The following is an 18744-nucleotide window of genomic DNA, read 5'->3' as shown; positions in this document are numbered from 1 at the left end:
CACACACACACACACACACACACACACACACACACACACACACACACACCTCCCTTTTGGGTCAGGGCCCCCAATTTGAGAAACGCTGGTCTTCCCCGTGAAATCCCTATAGTATAGGATAAAAGCACACAAAAGACCAGATTTCACGGGGGAAGACCAGATTTCATGGTCCGTGACGCGTTTTTCATGGCCGTGAATTTGGTAGGGCCCTATCTATAGTGAAGCATTTTCTGGAAGCTTGGAGCAATCCTTGGGTTCAGGGACCACCACTGGTGTCCATCCCTTGCACAAATGAGGGTGTGGTGTAGTTGGGAGAAAGCTTCTTGTATCCTTTTAATCCCTTCCGGCGCACTCTCAGGTCCAGTTATCATTGAGCCCTGAATGATGGGAACCATATTTACTGAAAGTTCCGCAAAATATTTGTACCAGATCATGAAAATATATAAGCCAGAGGATTTTAGCAGATCAGGCCATAGCCTCATTATGTGCCATCTATTAGTTACTTTTTGAGGCTATTTTGGTATAAAGAATGTTCAGCGCCCTCATGATCTGCCACTGAGAAAAGTAAAGGAACTTTTTCTAATGGACCAGAAAGCATGGGGGGATTCATGTATAAACTATATAAATAATAGACTTCCCTTTAATGTTTTAACTTCCATTTTCTATAGACACATAGCATTCATTGGATACTGTATCATCCTGAGTTAAGGTTCTCTGAACATTTTCCGCCCAAATATTATTTGTAATAGTATCATTTGCATATAACTTGCTTATCATTGTTTCCATCACAGACTTGAATTTCAAGAAGCGTGTAACCTCAGGGTACATCTACACTACAGGGGGGAGTCGATTTAAGATACGCAAATTCAGCTACGTGAATAGCGTAGCTGAATTCGACGTATCACAGCCGACTTACCCCGTTGTGAGGACGGCGGCAAAATCGACTTCTGCGGCTTTTTGTCGGCGGCGCTTACTACCACCTCCGCTGGTGGAGTTAGAGCGCCGATTCGGGGATCGATTGTCGCGTCCCGACGGGACGCGATAAATCGATCCCCGAGAGGTCGATTTCTACCTGCCGATTCAGGCGGGTAGTATAGACCAGACCTCAGTCATCAATATTTTGCAGTCAGTACTGCTAGGCAAGGGGATGGACTTTACTTTTGTGGTGTTGGTTTATTTGTAAAGTGTGTGTGTGTGTAGTCAACCATTTTCAAGTGAAAGGATTACAAAAGAGCTAGTGGTTTCAGGTGTATTTTTGGGCTATCACTTTAAAAACAACCTCCTAATTCAGAGCCCCCACAACTCCATACAGATCACTGCAGTGGTTCCCATTTTATTTTTGTGGAAACTCCCCCATTGGTGGGTGCCTAGGGTGACCAGACAGCAAGTGTGAAAAATCGGGACGGGGGTGGGAGGTAATAGGAGCCTATATAAGAAAAAGACCCAAAAATCAGGACTGTCCCTATAAAATCGGGACATCTGGTCACCCTATGGGTGCCTCTTCCCACTAATGTAGCTTTGTTTGTGTTTTTGTTCTCTCTCCCTTCCTCCCCTGTTGGCTTCCTGGTGTTAGGCTGCCCGGGCTCCTGGGAGTGGGTCGAGCTGTGTATCGAAGCAACAAAGTGAAGGTTATTTTGCAGGCTGCTTTCTTGTAGTCATGTACAGATGAGCTGCTCTCACATTCTTCTGAGCTGGAGGGGAAAGCAGGAGGTTTTTCAGGGAGATGCTCGCATCAGCAGTTGTATGTTTGCAGTGGGGAGGACTGGTGGTTATGCAGCTTTCTTTGCCCTCCTTCCTCCTCTACTGCCTTATGGACCACTCTTCCCATCATCCCTCAGGTAGGGAAATAATGTACTAGTGCTTCGGGAATTTGGAGGGGACGATGTTCAATGAGGATTTGAGTGGTTGGGGATTCATCCTTGGGGAAAAGTGGATATTTTGTATGTGCATGACGCCTTTCAGGAGAAGCTGCATGGACACGATGGGTCAAAGAGCAGCTTTATGAATTGTATGGAGAATGCAGATGCTAAGGAAATGTCCAGGTGTGGTAAAGGAGCTGTTGCAATCTGTTACGTCTGTACAATCTGTTACAATTCATTGTATACTAAGAAGTCGAGTTCATGGCAGTGAAACAATGGCTAGGGAGAATATGGTGTTCTCCACAAAAAATATTAAAGTATCACTAAGGACGTGACCAAACTGAACAGTTTGGATTTTAGAAGTTAAATCAGGAACATAAAACTTCATGTCTCACAATCATGTATCTCCCTTCCAATACTACTACTTGTTGTTGTTGGCTTTAGGTATTATAACTCTGGATATTCTTGCTATTTATGCAAACGTGAGGTATTTTGAAGATGCCGTGTATAAATGCATACATCTCCTTTGACTTTCCTTTGCAGTCCCATTCATTTTTTTCCTTTTCACTCCGTAGTTCTTGCTGACAATCTGAAGTCTAACCCAGGAATTAAATGGCAATACTTTAGCTCAGAAGAAGGCATTTTTACTGTGTTTCCAGCACACAAGTTCCGGTGTAAGGGAAGTTACGAACACCGTAGCAGGTATGATTTTATTCTTTTTGTGTTCAGATGAAACCAAGTGCTAAAATTATATTCTCAAAATATTGTTTTCAATCCAGCGTCCCGTTTTTTCTAAAAAGTCCTCATGAACGTTGACTCTTTAGGTTGTTCTAAAAATCAGCAAATCAAACTTTCAGTAGAGATTTTACTTGGAAGGATAAAATAAGATTATCCCCAGACACACACACCTCTCCCTAGCTTCAGCTTAATAACCTTAACAGCCAGTAAACATTTGTAAGTAATGCCTCAGCCTGCTAACATTTCATAGATGGTAGAGAAATGCAGAAGATGGTAGAAAATCAGTTCTTCATTTTCTGCTAGGAAGCTTACTTGAAACTGAACAATAAATAAGCTAGGGAATGACTAGGGAATAAGCGGTTGGATGATTCAGATAGCCATGCTAATAATCTGTTTATGATGTAACCCTGTTGGAAAGTAGTTTCAGTACAATTTCTTTCCTCCCTGGGCTCTAGTGCCCTTCACTATATGAACTTAGCACCAATGCGTACAGCAACCTGGTGAGAGGTTGTAATATTAAGTTATTCCTACAATTGAATTTCACATCCACCATTTTGAAATTTATACTCCTTTGCAAGTGCTGTAATGCAGAGTTACTGGGCCTGATCTTGCAATCCTTTCTTGGAAGGAACTCCCCACTCATTGCAGTGGGAAGTTCTGCCTGTCTGGAGACTGCAGGATTGAGGCCTACTTCCCTTCTGTAGAAAGGCCTCTGAATGGTTTTTTAAATGCATGGTTAACATTGGAAGTAATGGACTACTTAGGAAGGCCTTACAGCTTTGTAATTTGCTTGCCAGCATACGAAGGCACCTCGTGGTGGTCTTTTGAGAAAATCTAGTCGCCTTTGACTCTCTCCTTGTATATTAACTAACCTTGCTGGATAATGAATCTTACTGAGGAGATATTAGTTCATACAGGAATATTTCCATATAAGAGAGAGACGATCATAGAGACTGAAAAATGTTTTTTGCTTATCTGTCAAAATTGAGCAATCTAATCTAATATGTAGGTGTTCACCCCATAGTCATCATCATATGATCTGAGTGGCTGGGCTTGTTTGAACATACTGTGGTCTGAGAAGGGTGTGGTGTAAAGATTGAGAGCCAAGAATACTTGAGTTCTAATCTCAGATCTGACAAAGACTTCCTCTGACCTTGTGCAAATTACTCAATCTCTGCTTCAATTTCTCCATAAGTAAATTAGAGATATTTTTTACCGGTATTTACCTGAGAGGGTTTGTTGGATGAACTAGTTAACCTTTAAGTGCTTTGAAGATCAGAAGTACTGTGTAAATGATAGATATTAATACCACTGTAGAGCTGCAGCCTATTCTATAATTAAGAACTGGTTTGTGCCAGCTGTTTATTTCAATGCCTTTTCTAAAATATTCTGCATTTCCTCTAAGATGACTTCTGTGGGTGATTTTGATGTCCTAAAAATTAGATCCCAAAACTCATGCTTAAAGTCAAGTAGTTTTAGGTCTACGTTAACAGGGAAAAGGGTTCTGTTGTTTTTACTTCTTATTCAAGATCCTTCTAATTTGTTCCAGCTTTGAGACCCTGAAAAGAGATCTTTGGTAAATCTTTCTCACATACCTCACGGTATCAAACTATATCTGAACATTTCACCAAGTAGTATATTTTGATGTTGGCAAACATACACACGAAAACGCTAAGTGCCTTTAGCAGACTTTGACAAATTTTGATAATCCAGTTTAAAAATGCACAGATAAGAAGAGCTTGTGGAGCATGACCTATGTGCATTACATTCCAGTGCATTCATAGAAAAGCCCTTCCTGGCAGGAGCCTTATTCTCATTGTGATAAACCAAACCTACTGTGCTAACGCAATTATACACAGCTTGCACAGATTTTTACTTGTCATGTAACCAGCAAACATCCAGTATTGTATTTATCTCTCCATATGGCCAAGATTGACTGCATCAAGCGTTCATCATGAGGCAGTTACTCCTTGTCACTCTTACTCATTCTGTTTCCAAAATCTTTGTGCTGTGTATGCTGAGATAGTTACAGACAGTATCCCCGAACACTGTCACTGCTGATGCTTTAACGAAACAGGTCATTCACTGCAAGTTGCTGGTTGATAACTAAGGCCGAATGTTCCAAAATTAGGGCCTAAAATTGGGCACCTACTTAAATAGACACCCAAATACGAGACCTGATTATTAGTGGTGCTGAGCACCCACAACTCTCATTAGCGTCAGTGGGAGGTTGAGCGTTCAGCATCTCTAAAGATCAAGCCCTTTTTATTTAAGTGCCTTAATCAGGATTTAGGTGCCTAATCTGCAGGTACTCACACTTGACCATTTGGTCTAAATATTCTAGCCACGGTGTCAGTTGTGTGGATCATTCTATAGTAGCTGGAATCTTCTTTTAGTCAGTTATTGTGCAGGGGACTTGTTCAGACTGTGTCACTGAGTTAATACACTTTTACAAAAATTACAGGTTGCAGAACCTCTGGACGTCCATCTGCCAAAACAGTCATTGTGTGGCCTTGTTATTGTCCTTCCTCTTCCCTGTCATTTGTCAGTTGTCATTGCATGATGTATGAAATTAGGCTCCAATCGTGCAAACACTTATGTGCAAACTTAACTTGACTTGCATGAATTGTCCCTTTGACTTCAGTGGAACTACTCAAAGGCATGAAGTAAAAAGTAAGTGTTGCAGGATTGTAAACTCTTTGGGGCACGGACCTTATCTCACTCTCTTTGTGAACCCTGTTACCTGACTAATGCTTCCTAGCCCTGCAACTCTACTCGTAAACTCATCAGGTTAAGTTTTCAAGGTATTCTTCGCTAATGTAAAATTTCATGAAACCAAGCAATTATTCCTTTTTTCTTTTCCTTTTATTTAGTAAACTACTATGGAAACTGTAAGCTGAGAGGTCATCATGATGTCAATATGTTTGTGTCATTTCAGGCCTGTCTATGTCTCTACGGTTAGACCCCAGTCTAAGCACATAGTTATAATTGTGGACCATGGGGCTTCAGTCACAGAGACACAACTTCAAATTGCCAAAGATGCAGCTCAGGTTATTCTGAGCTCTATAGATGAACATGATAAGGTGAGGTTGCACTAAGCCACTGTGTGTCTTTCCTTAGTTTTAACCATCCTTGGAGGGGTGGGGGGGTTGTTTACATTTTCATTTTTGCATTTATCTAAAACAAAATCATATTTCTGAGTTATTTATCTGTAATGCTTTCAGCTTTTTAGGAGACGTTTTGTAACCATTTTTGTAATGGGAAGCATTGAGAATACAGTGCATTAGGTACAGGACCAGATGTTAGGAGAGCTGTGTACTAATCCCAACTCTACCATTTGGCACACTAAGTGGCCTTGGGCAAATCATTTAACCTCTGAGACCATTTTCCAGGCTGTGAAATGAAGATAATTTACTTCACTACCTTACGGGGATGGTGTGAAACATAATTAATGTCTGCAAAGCTCCTAGAGAGTTTAGATAAGAGAAGAGCATGGCTAAAGCACAGGGGCTGGGTTCCATTTTGCAGCTATGTTGCAGACATTCTGCATGATATTGGGGTCACTTTATCTTTCTCTGCCTTAATTTTCTTCATCTGTAATATATGTATAAGACTTAATGCATGGAAAGAGTTTTAAAATTCTATGGTAGAAGGTACTATGGTTCCAATTCAGCAGAACACTTAAGTATGCGCTTAAAGTTAAGCATGTGCTTAAGTGTTTTGCTGAATCAGGGGTTAAATGAATGAGAAATATTTATTATAAGTTAAAACAACACTTTTATTAATTATGCAGTAACTTGGTAATTTTGAAATCTGTTTTACAGGCACACATTTACTGCTGTTGCGGTATGCAGTGGTGTTCTTATTCTGTCACTACTTTTGCATCAATCATAGCTCATAGTAAAGTATGCCACTTATTTCATAAACTATCTTACTGATACATTTAATAGTGCAAGGATTATCACTGCTTTCTTTAACTTATCTACAGGATAAAAAGTGGTGGTGAATTTGGCTCACGTTCAATAAAATATTAAAAGTACAGTAAGTTAGTATAGAGCTCATTATGTTTGCCTATGGAAATTTCCTAGTTTTTTCCCACAAGCGCTCCATTTTTCTGTAGGCACTGGAGATTTATTGAAAATGCTCTCTGCAGATTTTGGGTTGAGATATCTATAGCTTGCTTAGATTTTTTGCCTATGAGAGTATGGTAACTATTATGTGTGAGCAGAATGAAGCAGATTTCATCTGAGAAAAAAAGGCTAAAGTCTCTTTTTACCTTAATCATCATAAGTCTAATCCATTTCAAATGTGATGGATTTATGCCTCAAGCATTTTATTTTTTAACAATTGGTTTTAAATCCACAGAAACTCTTCCGTTGGCTTATCATTTGTGTGCTATATCAGTACATAAAGAATTATAAATGGTAAAATAATCCAATATATTTTCTTCTCTTTTAAGATCTCAGTGCTAACCGTGGCAGACACAGTAAGAACCTGCTCACTGGATCAGTGCTATAAGACATTTTTGTCTCCTGCCACTAGTGAGACAAAAAGGAAGATGTCCACCTTCGTTAGCAGTATAAAATCATCCGACAACCCTACCCAGCATGCAGTGGGATTTCAAAAGGCTTTTCAATTAATACGAAATACAAACAATGGCACAAAACTCCAAGGAAGTAAGTCTGTTTTTATAAAATCCTTTATATTATTTTTTTTAAGTTTACATATTTCTTTTTTGTCTGAATTGCTCACATTGACAGGAGCCTGGGCAGGGCAGTGTCTTATTAAAAGTATTTACCATGTCGCTCAAATAGCATATACTGGATTTTAAATCCACTTACTTAGTGGCTGCTGAAATTGTCCATTACATTTCATTTGCTTCTTCCACCCACTTCCCTTATTATCTGTAATATGTAATTATGGGGATGAGTTGCCAGATCTTTGAATTATTTCCCAGATGTGGATCCTTTTTAATGGTAATCATTAGCACAGCAAACTTCTTTCACTGCCAGGTAAAATTCCCATTTGCACAGATGTGCTCTGGCTATGTAAAATCCTTGGGAACATATTAATATTTCTCATAAAAAAACCATTCACAGAGAACAACCACTGTGCCTGAAATATATGATATGATATTTATATGTATATGTGAGGGTGGCCTTACTGTATTCTCACTCATCAAAGAAAATCTGCTTGAATTTGTGTGTGTAAAGACATGTAGAGTTACTCATATCTAGTCCCATGCTTTCTATTTGACTTCACATTGTTTCGAATGGGCACTGGAGAGACCCTTAACTGAAACTTACTATTAAGAAAAGAAAGCAATAACACACATCCAAGGAGCCTAGTGCTCGACCCGGAGCAATGGAGTGAACTGTGCTCCCATTTCACTTTGTACGCCTCTAGATTGGTAAGCACTCGGGTCTGTTGAGCTATAGGCCCAACATATCTGAAGCTATCTTGTATTTATGTCTAGTTCAGCTCAAACATAGGTTTTGTCAAGGGCAGGCTTTTAACTTGTGACAAAGTGAGGGAAGGGTAGCGGCCTGGTGATGATAAATCTAATGCAGCTGACGTTGGCTGGAATAAGTCTTGCTTAGTTATCATTAGTTATTTCAAAGAACGTTGGCAATAGATTCTTGCTTATGTACGTAGCATTCCATGTGTATTGGAAATAGAAGACACTGGTATATTCTGCAGTGTGAAAACACATGGGTTTATTTCAGTTTCATGAATAATACTTGTTATATTTTAGGCACTGGTACATAAGGACACATTATTGAAGCTCAAAGTACAATACACAGTCTCTCCTTTTAAGGCTATGTGTGAGAACAAAAGAATTTTTAAGATTTATAATGTGTACAACAAACCTGAGAGCCTGAGCGACAGGACACAATGATTCTGAGAAGAGGATGTGTGATGCACTTCCATTTTCTTGTAAACAATCTTCTTGTCTATTTTTTGTTTCTGGTACAAAAAGAAACAAGATAATATTATTCTTTTTTACTGTGAATTTTTAATGTTCTGTTCCCTAAAAGGATCTGCAGGCGTGTCAGAGAAACCATTCACATGCAGAAAAGTAAATTAATAATGGAAAAAACTGAGGCATTCCTGGTGTGTAAGATAAGAATTATACTGAAAAGATGGACGTTTCTGCGTTCCCCAGCCTTCTGACAATATTTATTATATTGGTGTCACCAGCAGCTCAGTAATTATTTTATGTTCATGTGGTGCCTTTAATCCCAAAGTATTATAAAGTGCTTTGCAAACGGTATATATACACCACAGCCACAAAACTCCTGTAGCTTCTGGATTTACAGGACACACCAGGTGGACGAGTAATGCACAGCCTGCTCCACAAGTGGAGAAAATTTAAAGACCGGGCTCTTGGGAGAGTTAAGGGCTTTGTATTGAAAAAAAAAAAAAATTTTTTTTACCCCAGTGCTATTGTAGGAAGGAAAATGTGGTTCATTAACTGTGTAGGAGAACCGGCTAATTGTCATAAAACCTTTCCCGGAAATAAGAGGATACTCCTGGAGGAGTGTTTTTTTTAAACCAGATTAGATTTAAAAGCTGTCTCTAGTTAAAGAGTGAGGGTGAGGGGAGGGGGGAAATAAAAAAGGAAAGGAGAATAGAAGTTTCAGGTGCTTCTTTGCATCAAAAAACACTTTTGATTTAAATTGTTTTCAGGCCATTAGTTCAGAACACACAAAACAGCAAACTGATGTTCGAAAATATATATATTTTTTAAATCAGTCGGGCAAGACTTGACATTTCCACCAAAGCAAGGGAATTGAGAGGTAAGCTAGCAGTCTTTCAGAAATATGCTTCAGTGTGCTTTGGTATTGTAGGACCGATGTATGATCCCTAACTGATACATAAGATGCTTTAAATGCTGAACTATAGGATGGAGCGTAAGCATTCATTTGAATTTCCTTGAGGCTTTGAGATAGGCCGTTAACATAAGACATTCTTTACAGCTTGAAAAATATGTTGATATGTGTTCAGTCTAAGTAGGGCAAAATGACTTAGTGATGAATGGTAAGTATGTGTCATGTCTTATTCTTCAAACTTATAACATATAATGTTGCATTTCCATAGTGCCTTCCATCCTTTAGGATCCCAAAGATCAAGTGGTGGTGGTGGTGTTTGTTATTGTATTACCATACTACATAGGAGCCCTAGTCATGGACCCCATTGTGCTAGGAGCTGTACAAACACATAAGCCATGGATTAAATTCTGACTGCCCCAGCACTGGAGGGGGTGAGGGTGTAAGAATCTCTTTCCCCCACATTACCATTGTACACCCATTCACATAGGGAGCCAGAATGCCGACAAGGAAGTCATCTCAAGTTAGTGTGACCAGAAACATTCCACCCCAAAATCCTAGAATATCAGGGTTGAAAGGGACCTTAGTAGATCATCTAGTCCAACCCCCTGCTCAAAGCAGGACTAATCCCCAACTATTTTTTTTGCCCCAGATCCCTAAATAGCCCCCTCAAGGATTGAACTCACAACCCTGGGTTTAGCAGGCCAATGCTCAAACCACTGATTTGCTTCACCAGGACTTCTGAACAAGAAATTTTGCAACAACAACAAAATGATTATTTTTGAAACCAGGCAAAAGTGTACTTTATTTTCTCTACTGAAGATTTCATGACATTATCAGATATGCTACACTAAAAATGCAGGTGCTGTGAGCTGCTGGGAAATGCAGAATCAAACTCACTCCAATTTATCAACTTCCTTCTTCAAGTGTGAATACCAGAACTGGACACAGTATTCCACAGTGTCACATCAGTGCATAATAAAGAGTTAATATAACCTTCTTACTCCTCCTCATCACCAGCCCCTGCCCTATAGCCTAGTGCCTAGCCAACTTTTTCCTGCTGAAGAGATGAGAAATAACATTGTTCGGATTTCTTTTGTTCCTCTTCACTGACTCACAGGCCGCGTAATGAGAGCATTCCTGCTGCAGTTGGGGCTTTTGCAAACCATAGAGGGGCCACAAAGTTTGCTCTGTGGACTGTAACTATTCAGTAAATGAGTCAAACTCACCCAGTTGCTCCTGGAGTTCCTTTGCAAAAGAAAAATGGGGAGAAGCAGAAAACAGTTCAGTGTACGTCCACTTAGCTACAAATTGAAGAGAGTGAAAGGGACCCTTTCTTTACTGAATAGCATAAATAAGGGTGATGGCTACTGAGTGCCACAGAGCCTTCTCTGACTATTCAATCTGTGAGTTAGCCCCATGCATATTTCTCCAGACAGTAGAAGGACAAATTCTGTTCTTGCTTTAATAATTTTAACAAGAAGCTTCATGGCCGCAACTAATTAGTAAAATATGTGTGTGTGTGACACACACGATTCTCCTCTACTAATATGATATCTGCTATGAAATGTTCAGTAACACTACTTAAATAATGATCCATATTCCATTTCAGTTTCAATGCAGAGTCCTTTTATGTGTCCATTTCCTTTCATTCTGTGTAACTATGGAAGAGGGTTATGGTTTTGGGGGGGATACGAAATAGTAACGGGGGAACCTATTTAAATTTCAACAATGTAAAAGCAGCACAGCTCAGATCTAGCAAATGCTAATATATGCTATTATAAATGGGGTCGTATTGGGAATAGGTGGGAGACATGGTGGGTGATCACAGACAGGTGGTGGCCAAAGTACAAACGGAGGTATAAGAGTTACTTTTACAGGCAGCTGCTGACAACTGCCACTAGTGCAGTAACCCTCCACACAACTCCTGTGTTAGCTGGAAAGCCACCAAGAGCTCTTTAAATATAGGAATCACTCAAGTGCATCCATCCCTGGGGTGGGACATAGCAGACATTTCACTATTTAGCAGTGTTTGACAAAAAGTGAAGAATACTCCAACCAGCCAAAATGGCATGGAGATCTAAGGTAGGCAAAATGTAATTACTTATAGGGAAATTTTATTATTGGGGGCTAACACCCCAACTCCTGCCACAGGACCTTGAGTAACTACATGCACCTTAGGTCTCAGCTAAGAGAAAGCTCAGGGCTGTCCCTGTGGGATGAAGCTGTCCCTCTCAAGGGAGGAGTGTCACTGTACTGAATCACCAAAACAACTTCCTGCAGGACTCTGTGTTCCTTGATTGTTTCCCTTCCATGTTCTGACCAGGACAGAACTTGTCTAGCCCAAGAAATCACAGCCTGGACTAGAAAACTATATAGTGTGTTAGAATGTGTGAGCTGAAACTCGTGAATCTTTGTTAGCTGAAACTGTGGGAACTGAAAGTGCATTGGGAATTATAAAGGCCTTCACAACCACACAGTGAGTGTTTTCATGCATTTCATCCACTCTTATAAGTAAGGTTGCTGATAACTTCACATTTATCTTCTTTTACTGATATAAGGATTTTTACTGCATTGCTGAATGTCTCGAGTAAATTGGAATCTAATATACTGTTTGCCATATATATTTCTGATTAGATACAGATATGGTCATAATTTATCTGTCAGCTGGGATTACATCAAAAGATGCTTCAGATGATGATAAAAAGGCTACTCTCCGTGTCATCAATGAAGAAAATAGTTTCCTCAATAACTCAGTAATGATTCTCACTTATGCACTCATGAACGGTAAGAAATGTGTGCCAAATTTCTGGTAGATTAAAATTCTCTAGTAACCCGGTGCAGTGTTATTCTGTGTCTGTTTGAAAGGGTCAAAAGTGAGTTTTGGCCCTTAGAATCCAGAGGTCATTCCCCAGATTATAACAGTTTCCTATTTGGGGCATAAAACTACTTAGTCATATGTTTGCAAACCTAAATTCAAATGATCTGATTTATATATGTTGCCTGAAATGCTGAATGCCAAGCACCATGGGGCAAATTCAATACATGGTGTAACCATAGACTTTGCTGGAGCCTCACCCTCTGACACCAAGACTGAATTTGGAAGAGTTTCCCTATTAAGGCCCCAACTCAGCAAACACGTAAGTGTTTAGCTCCTATTGATATTGATGGGATTTAAGTCTGAGCTTGAAGTCAAGCATGTGCTTAAGTGCTTTGCTGAACTGGGGCTTAAGCCAAGAATAAAGTTAAAGGTACGCACACTGACCCAGTGGAATCATAGTCCTTTTTTCAAAAATATCTGTAGCACAGAAAGCAGTAGACTGTCATATTAGCATGGGTTGTACACACACCCCATCCAGGGAAGCTTATACCTGGCCACGGAGAATGTGCATGCAACCCACACTAACACACTGTGTGGCTATATAGCAGATGAAATTCCCATTTGGGTCCCCACTTTCAAGAATTCCCTTTGTTAGGTCATCTGCAGGGACTGAATCCTGGCAGATCTGTATCTAAAAGCATGAGACACTGTTGCTTGAGCTAAAGGACAAGGTCTATTAACTCCAAGGCTGCATAGCAGATTAATAAATCTCTACATGGACTAGCCACTGGTGGGAGACAATGGGATACACAAAGCTCTCTGTTTAAAAAAAAAAAGGGGGTAAAAAATATCTAAATAGTGACATGGAGCAACCATCTTGAGTTTCTGTACAGTGGAACATTATCTGAGTGGACACCTTTTAAATCCTGTAGTGACTGATTATACCTACATTATAATTCACCCAACCAGTATTAGTCACTAAACAGTACTCCACACTTCCACTTAAATAGGCATTCACCGTGTTCAGACTAACTGCATGAGTTGGCAACACAAAGTACGTACTGTACTGTAGTTTTAATTTGGAGTAAGATGTAGGAGACTCAACTGAAATTAAATTTCTTACTTTCTCCTCCCTCATCCTGGCAATATCTCTTTTTCAGAGGGAGTGACAGGCTTAAAAGAACTGGCATTTCTCCGAGATCTGGCAGAACAGAACTCAGTGAAGTATGGAGTGCCTGATCGAACTGCCTTACCTGTGATCAAGGGGAGTATGATGGTCTTGAACCAGCTCAGTAACTTGGAAACCACAGTGGGTCGATTTTATACAAACCTCCCCAACCGAATGGTTGATGAGGCAGTCTTCAGTCTGCCCTTCTCAGATGAAATGGGAGACGGTAAGTGCTTAGAAAATCTGAAATTGAGCAGGTAAAAAAAGAGAGGTTAGGCTTCCGTCTGCCTGCCTGCCTGCCTGCCCGTCCCCAGGTTTCTAGCCAACAGATAAGGTGGTGCTTTTAGGATGGTCCCTAAGGGATGTGTAAAATTAAGTCCTTCTTGCAGGGATTACATGTAAAGTTTTACGCCCACCGGGGCCTGTTTATGGAAAGTGTGGGTAAGGTGACATTTAATGGATGTAGATTGAAGGGTGAAATTGTCTCTCAGGGGCATACTGATACAGCGTCAGTCATTTGGATTTGTATAGGAAACTCCTCTGTGCTTGTGGGAGCACGGTTCCAGGCTGAAATGGTAGCCCTGGCCGCCCCTGCACTCCAGTTGGCCCATTCAGAGCTGGTGTTGCCCTCTAAGCAGACCACGGGTGCATAGGACAGCATAATGGAGGAAGTGGCATTCCTGTCAGATGCCAAAATCCCCCTTCCTTCCTCAGATACTGGAGCCATGCACACAACTTCATGAGGGCTTGTTCCTGCTGGACATTTCCTTCTTCTTTTCCTTCCTTCCCCACAGTAGCTGAGGTATGGAGCGGCATCTCACCAAACAGCTTAGCAGCTGCTCTGGACTCTTTACCCAACACCTTCCTAGGTTTGGAAGCGTAGGACTCCAGGAGGTTCCAGCAGTCATACAGGGTTAGGGAAGGACCCCGCATATCAGGGGGAACTGCTAAACATTTGACCAGATTCCCTGTTCTGATTAAGCTGTGCTCAAAAAAGACGTAGGAATGTGGTTGTCCTCAGCACAAGACAGGGCCGCCTGAAGCCTGGCATGAATGGCCATTCCGGAAGCCAGGTATCAGCAGCAACATCCTGGTTACTACACCATGTTTGCCTGGGGGCCAGGAGTAGGATGAAATCGGAGTCTCTATGATGGCTGTACATCAATGGAGTGTTTCCCCAAATACATTGCCCAGATCCACCAGTTACAGACCACTTTGTGCTGATATAGCGCAGTTGTGGACGTGAATCTGACCTGTTGCTTAAACCCTGTATAAACCCTAATGTTCACATGTTTTATTTTACTTGGTTGCAATAGAGAAATCAGATGGAACTATGCAGAAGATGAGGGGATGATGTCATGTGTAAATGTTTGCCTAGGACCGCAAGAAACATGCAGCCAGTCCTGCACAGAGCCCTCATAAAAAGTGATGCAAAGGCCCCGGTGTTCCATATGTGGCCCCTTTCACATGCTTATGGGAGGAGTTGGGACTTGGAGGGTCTTTAATATAGGCTCTTGCACTGGCATGAATGTCATTGTGAGATAGAGTACTAGCCTATAAAGCAATGCTTCTCTGCCTCTGCTCATGTTTCTGTAAAGTGAGGAGGAAAAAACCCTACTTTATAGGGGAGTTGGGAATGGCATTAGTGTTTTCCCAGTGCTTTGAAGATTTAAGGTGCTATGTAATTACCAGGGGCGCAAGCTGCAGGGGGCGGCCTGCCGGTCGCTGTGAGGGCGGCAGTCAGGCTGCCTTCGGTGGCGTTTCTGCGGGAGGTCCGCCGGTCCCGCGGTTTTGGCGGCAATTCGGCGGCGGGTATGCCGGCACGGGACCGGCAGATCACCCGCAGAACCGCCACTGAATCCGCTTGACTGGGGCGGACCTCCTGCAGAAACGCCGCCAAAGGCGGCCTGACTGCCGTGCTTGGGGCGGCAAAAAATATAGAGCCGCCCCTGGTAATTACTAACTATTAGAGTTAATAAGCTTAACAACTCCTGCATTTCTCTGGACATGGCTTTCCATTTTCTTGTGTGTGATGTTATGGAGGAGGGGTTAAGGAGTATGGCTCAGCAGGGTTTCCAGACCTCTAAGGCAGGTTGTCCTTATTTGCCATCTGATCAGAGTGACTCTTGAGAGTCTGAAGTCCTCCCTGTGTTCTGAGATTGCTCCTGGACATGCTTCTCTCATGCAGAATGATAGCCTAGTTTTCTCTTTTCTCATCACTCTGCGTGATGCATTGCCACTCATCTCTCACACATCCACATCCAAGCATAGTGGAGAAGTTGTACAACATAAGGATTATAAATGGTACAATTGAATAGATTTGGCTTACATAATTAGGAGTGTGCATAGGTTTTTTTATTTTTTTTAAAAAAAACCTCATTTATGGAGATGAATTTGATATCTGTTTTATATTAAAGGGGTGAGTGAGTTTCCATATGACCATGACACACAAAGTAAGACAGAAATGGACTGCTACATTTTTACCTCAGGCATTGAGAGGTTTCTAAAAATCATTGTAATGCTTTTGGTTATAATACCCAGTACAATGGCTGTGTTGGGATTTAGTTAAGAAGAAGAGGCTGACATACTGCATATATAATCAGATGAGCAAAATTCATCCCAATTCATATTTTACGAGTAAGATTTTTTTATTCTTGTTAACATTTTTATAGGTGCATGGGGGGGGGAAAGTAAAAATACAGACCTTAAGAAAAATACAAAAAAAAAAAAAGAGAGAGAGAATCTAGGTCCTTTTTATATTAATTCACATTCTTGTCCCTAAGGCATCTAACTGTGTGCCGATGAAGAAACAAAATGTAAAATGCACTGTGTGTTTTAATAACTTATGGTATATTCAATGTACCACTTTAACTCACCACCAGAAAGGTAAAAAGTGGCTAATATGAGGATGGAAGAAGGGGAATACAACTGTTGTAGCATAATTCACTTATTTCCTAAACCTCCACTTCTCAGCCTTCCATCCTGTCACCAAGCCCCGACTCCCACATTTCTACTGTTAAATGCTAGCAGCAGTTCTATATTCTGACGCCAGAAGTACTGTCAGTAAGAGATGTCAAAGCTGGTAGAGCTTCTGTTATCTTTAATGCTGTTATTTAATCATGGGCTTCAAGCATTACCATTGTTTGACATCTATCACTGAAAGCATTTATTGAATCAGATGATCATAGTACTACTACTGGTACTTCACTGGGTCACCATGTCACATTGTCCTAGGGAAACAATTGCAACAAATGGGTTAAAATTGCCTTAACTTTTACAGAGGGTTGAATTATACATATTCAATTTGAACTGAATATTGAATTATACATACAAATTCTCAGAACTGTGACTTACGAAGGGAAGCCTACATATGGACTTGATCCAACACCCATTGAAACCTGTGGGAGTCTTTTGACTTCATTGGAAGTTTAATCGGGGCCTACTTGCTAAGTCTTTTAATTTTAGCTTTTGAAAATACTCCTACGTGGTACGGCAGCAACTTTTTGAAAATTGAATATGCTGGACAAAAGGATGTTTTTGTCACCTGGTTACACAAGTTAACGTCCCCTCTTTTCTATTTAGCACAGAACTGGTGAAGAACATACTTTACGTTAATTAACTGGCAAGTTCATTATTGCTAATGCTTTCTGTGCTCTTCCTTTTATCTCAAGGTCTGATAATGACTGTAAGTAAACCTTGTTACTTTGGAAACATGCTGCTTGGGATTGTGGGAGTGGATGTTAACCTGGCATATATCTTGGAGGATGTGACCTATTATCAAGATTCTTTGGCTTCCTACACATTTCTCATAGACAATAAAGGTGATTTTGTGGTTCAGATACATAAATACATTATCTTCCTGTTTGGTGAAATTAGACTGTAGAAAACCAACTCCTTATTCTGCTCCTTATTTGTAAGTAGAATGGTAAAGTGAACAGTGCCGTTTCTCAACAGATTGTGTGTCAGTTGTTTAAGTAGTTCTGTCTAACAGTAATTGTTGGACAGATAGGGTATATAAGCAGATTTATGGTTTGCGTTTATTATACAGGGGTCTTGATATAAAAATGTTGCTATGAAATAGATTGTTTTCACAGTTGTAGGCCAGAAAGCCAAAACTATAGCTTTTGCACGTAAATTTGTTTATATTATAAGCTTTTTCACTTTTTATGCCATGGTCATTTTAGTCATTTTTTGTTTGAGTCAATTTACCAAGTTCTTAAAATTTTGTTGTCACTAAACTGCTTTATGATGTGATGGTATGGTTACTGTTAGGGTAGTTTCTTAAGTAAATTGGAGGACTTTCATACATGTAGTCAGTATACTTGTTTTTATGTTCTTACTCTGCTTATTACATACTGAACCAACACTTGTACTGAACACATTTTTTGTTCTTTTTAGGGTATACTCTTATGCATCCATCCCTTACAAGGCCTTATTTGCTGTCTGAACCACCACTTCACACTGACATCATACATTATGAGAACATTCCAAAATTTGAATTGGTTCGGCAGAACATCCTTAGGTAAGGAAGAACTGAGGCTCAAGTCATAGCTTGCTAAGATCAATGATTCACAGGACTCAGAAGTGTTTGTACAAAACCCTTTAATAGGAGCTACTTTATAGAATTATAATTACTGTGTTTAATATTTCTATTGCAGTAGTACCCAGAGATCCCTGCTAGGATCGAGGTCCCATTCTCTTGCCAATGCAGGACTGTGTTTTCTACCACATTATCCATTCTATCCTTAAATGTGCCAAGCGATAGTTTCCACAGCTTCCTTTGGGGGAGACTTCTAATCTAATAGTAGAGCTGATTGTTGGGAAGTTTTCCTTGATACTCAGTCTGGATTTTTCCTTCCTATATTTCAGACAGTAATTTCTAGTTAATACCCTAAATAACTACTCTCACTACATGGGGTTCAAATCAAACTACTGTATGCATATCTGCTGCTTGAAATGTTTCCTCAATCCTTCCAGCCCCTATCCTCCTCCTCCTTAGTAATTTTTGCAGTTCTTTTCTGAACATTCTCCAGCTTTTAGATCCTTTTCACTGTTTCAGGTGTGGTTAGGCAGGCCATTTGTCCGGTTTTAAGCCGGACAGTCCTTTTTTTCTATGGTTCCCTGTCTGGTATTGAGACAAAATCAGACATGATTTTGTCTTGGATCACGGATGGGAGATACTATTTTGAAGAGTGCTCTACACTGCCGCCCCCAGTTTGACGTCATATGCACTGTGCCCGTGATGTCACACTGGTGGGGCTCGGAGCAGCGCGCTCTTCAAAATGGCATCCATGCAGTCACACCAGTGGGATCATGGTGGCGCATTCT

General features: G+C 40.5%; 1 protein-coding gene across 1 annotated transcript in view; it reads left to right on the top strand.

Moving 5' to 3' along the window:
* Positions 1-18744, top strand: part of LOC112115974 (VWFA and cache domain-containing protein 1) — a 194665-nt gene that overhangs the window by 131249 nt on the left and 44672 nt on the right. Inside the window, exons 5-11 of the mRNA XM_026656018.2 lie at positions 2435-2561; positions 5536-5680; positions 7057-7273; positions 12065-12214; positions 13409-13642; positions 17088-17237; positions 17815-17938. Of these exons, the coding sequence (XP_026511803.1) occupies positions 2435-2561; positions 5536-5680; positions 7057-7273; positions 12065-12214; positions 13409-13642; positions 17088-17237; positions 17815-17938 (1147 nt within the window). The remainder of the gene's footprint in view (positions 1-2434; positions 2562-5535; positions 5681-7056; positions 7274-12064; positions 12215-13408; positions 13643-17087; positions 17238-17814; positions 17939-18744) is intronic.

This window comes from Terrapene carolina, unplaced genomic scaffold (genome assembly GCF_002925995.2).
Source record: "Terrapene carolina triunguis isolate 2854851 unplaced genomic scaffold, T_m_triunguis-2.0 Scaffold211, whole genome shotgun sequence".
Classification (NCBI taxonomy): Eukaryota; Metazoa; Chordata; order Testudines; family Emydidae; genus Terrapene; species Terrapene triunguis.
Note: the sequence above shows the minus strand (reverse complement) of the source record. Positions and strands in the feature narration are given on the sequence as shown.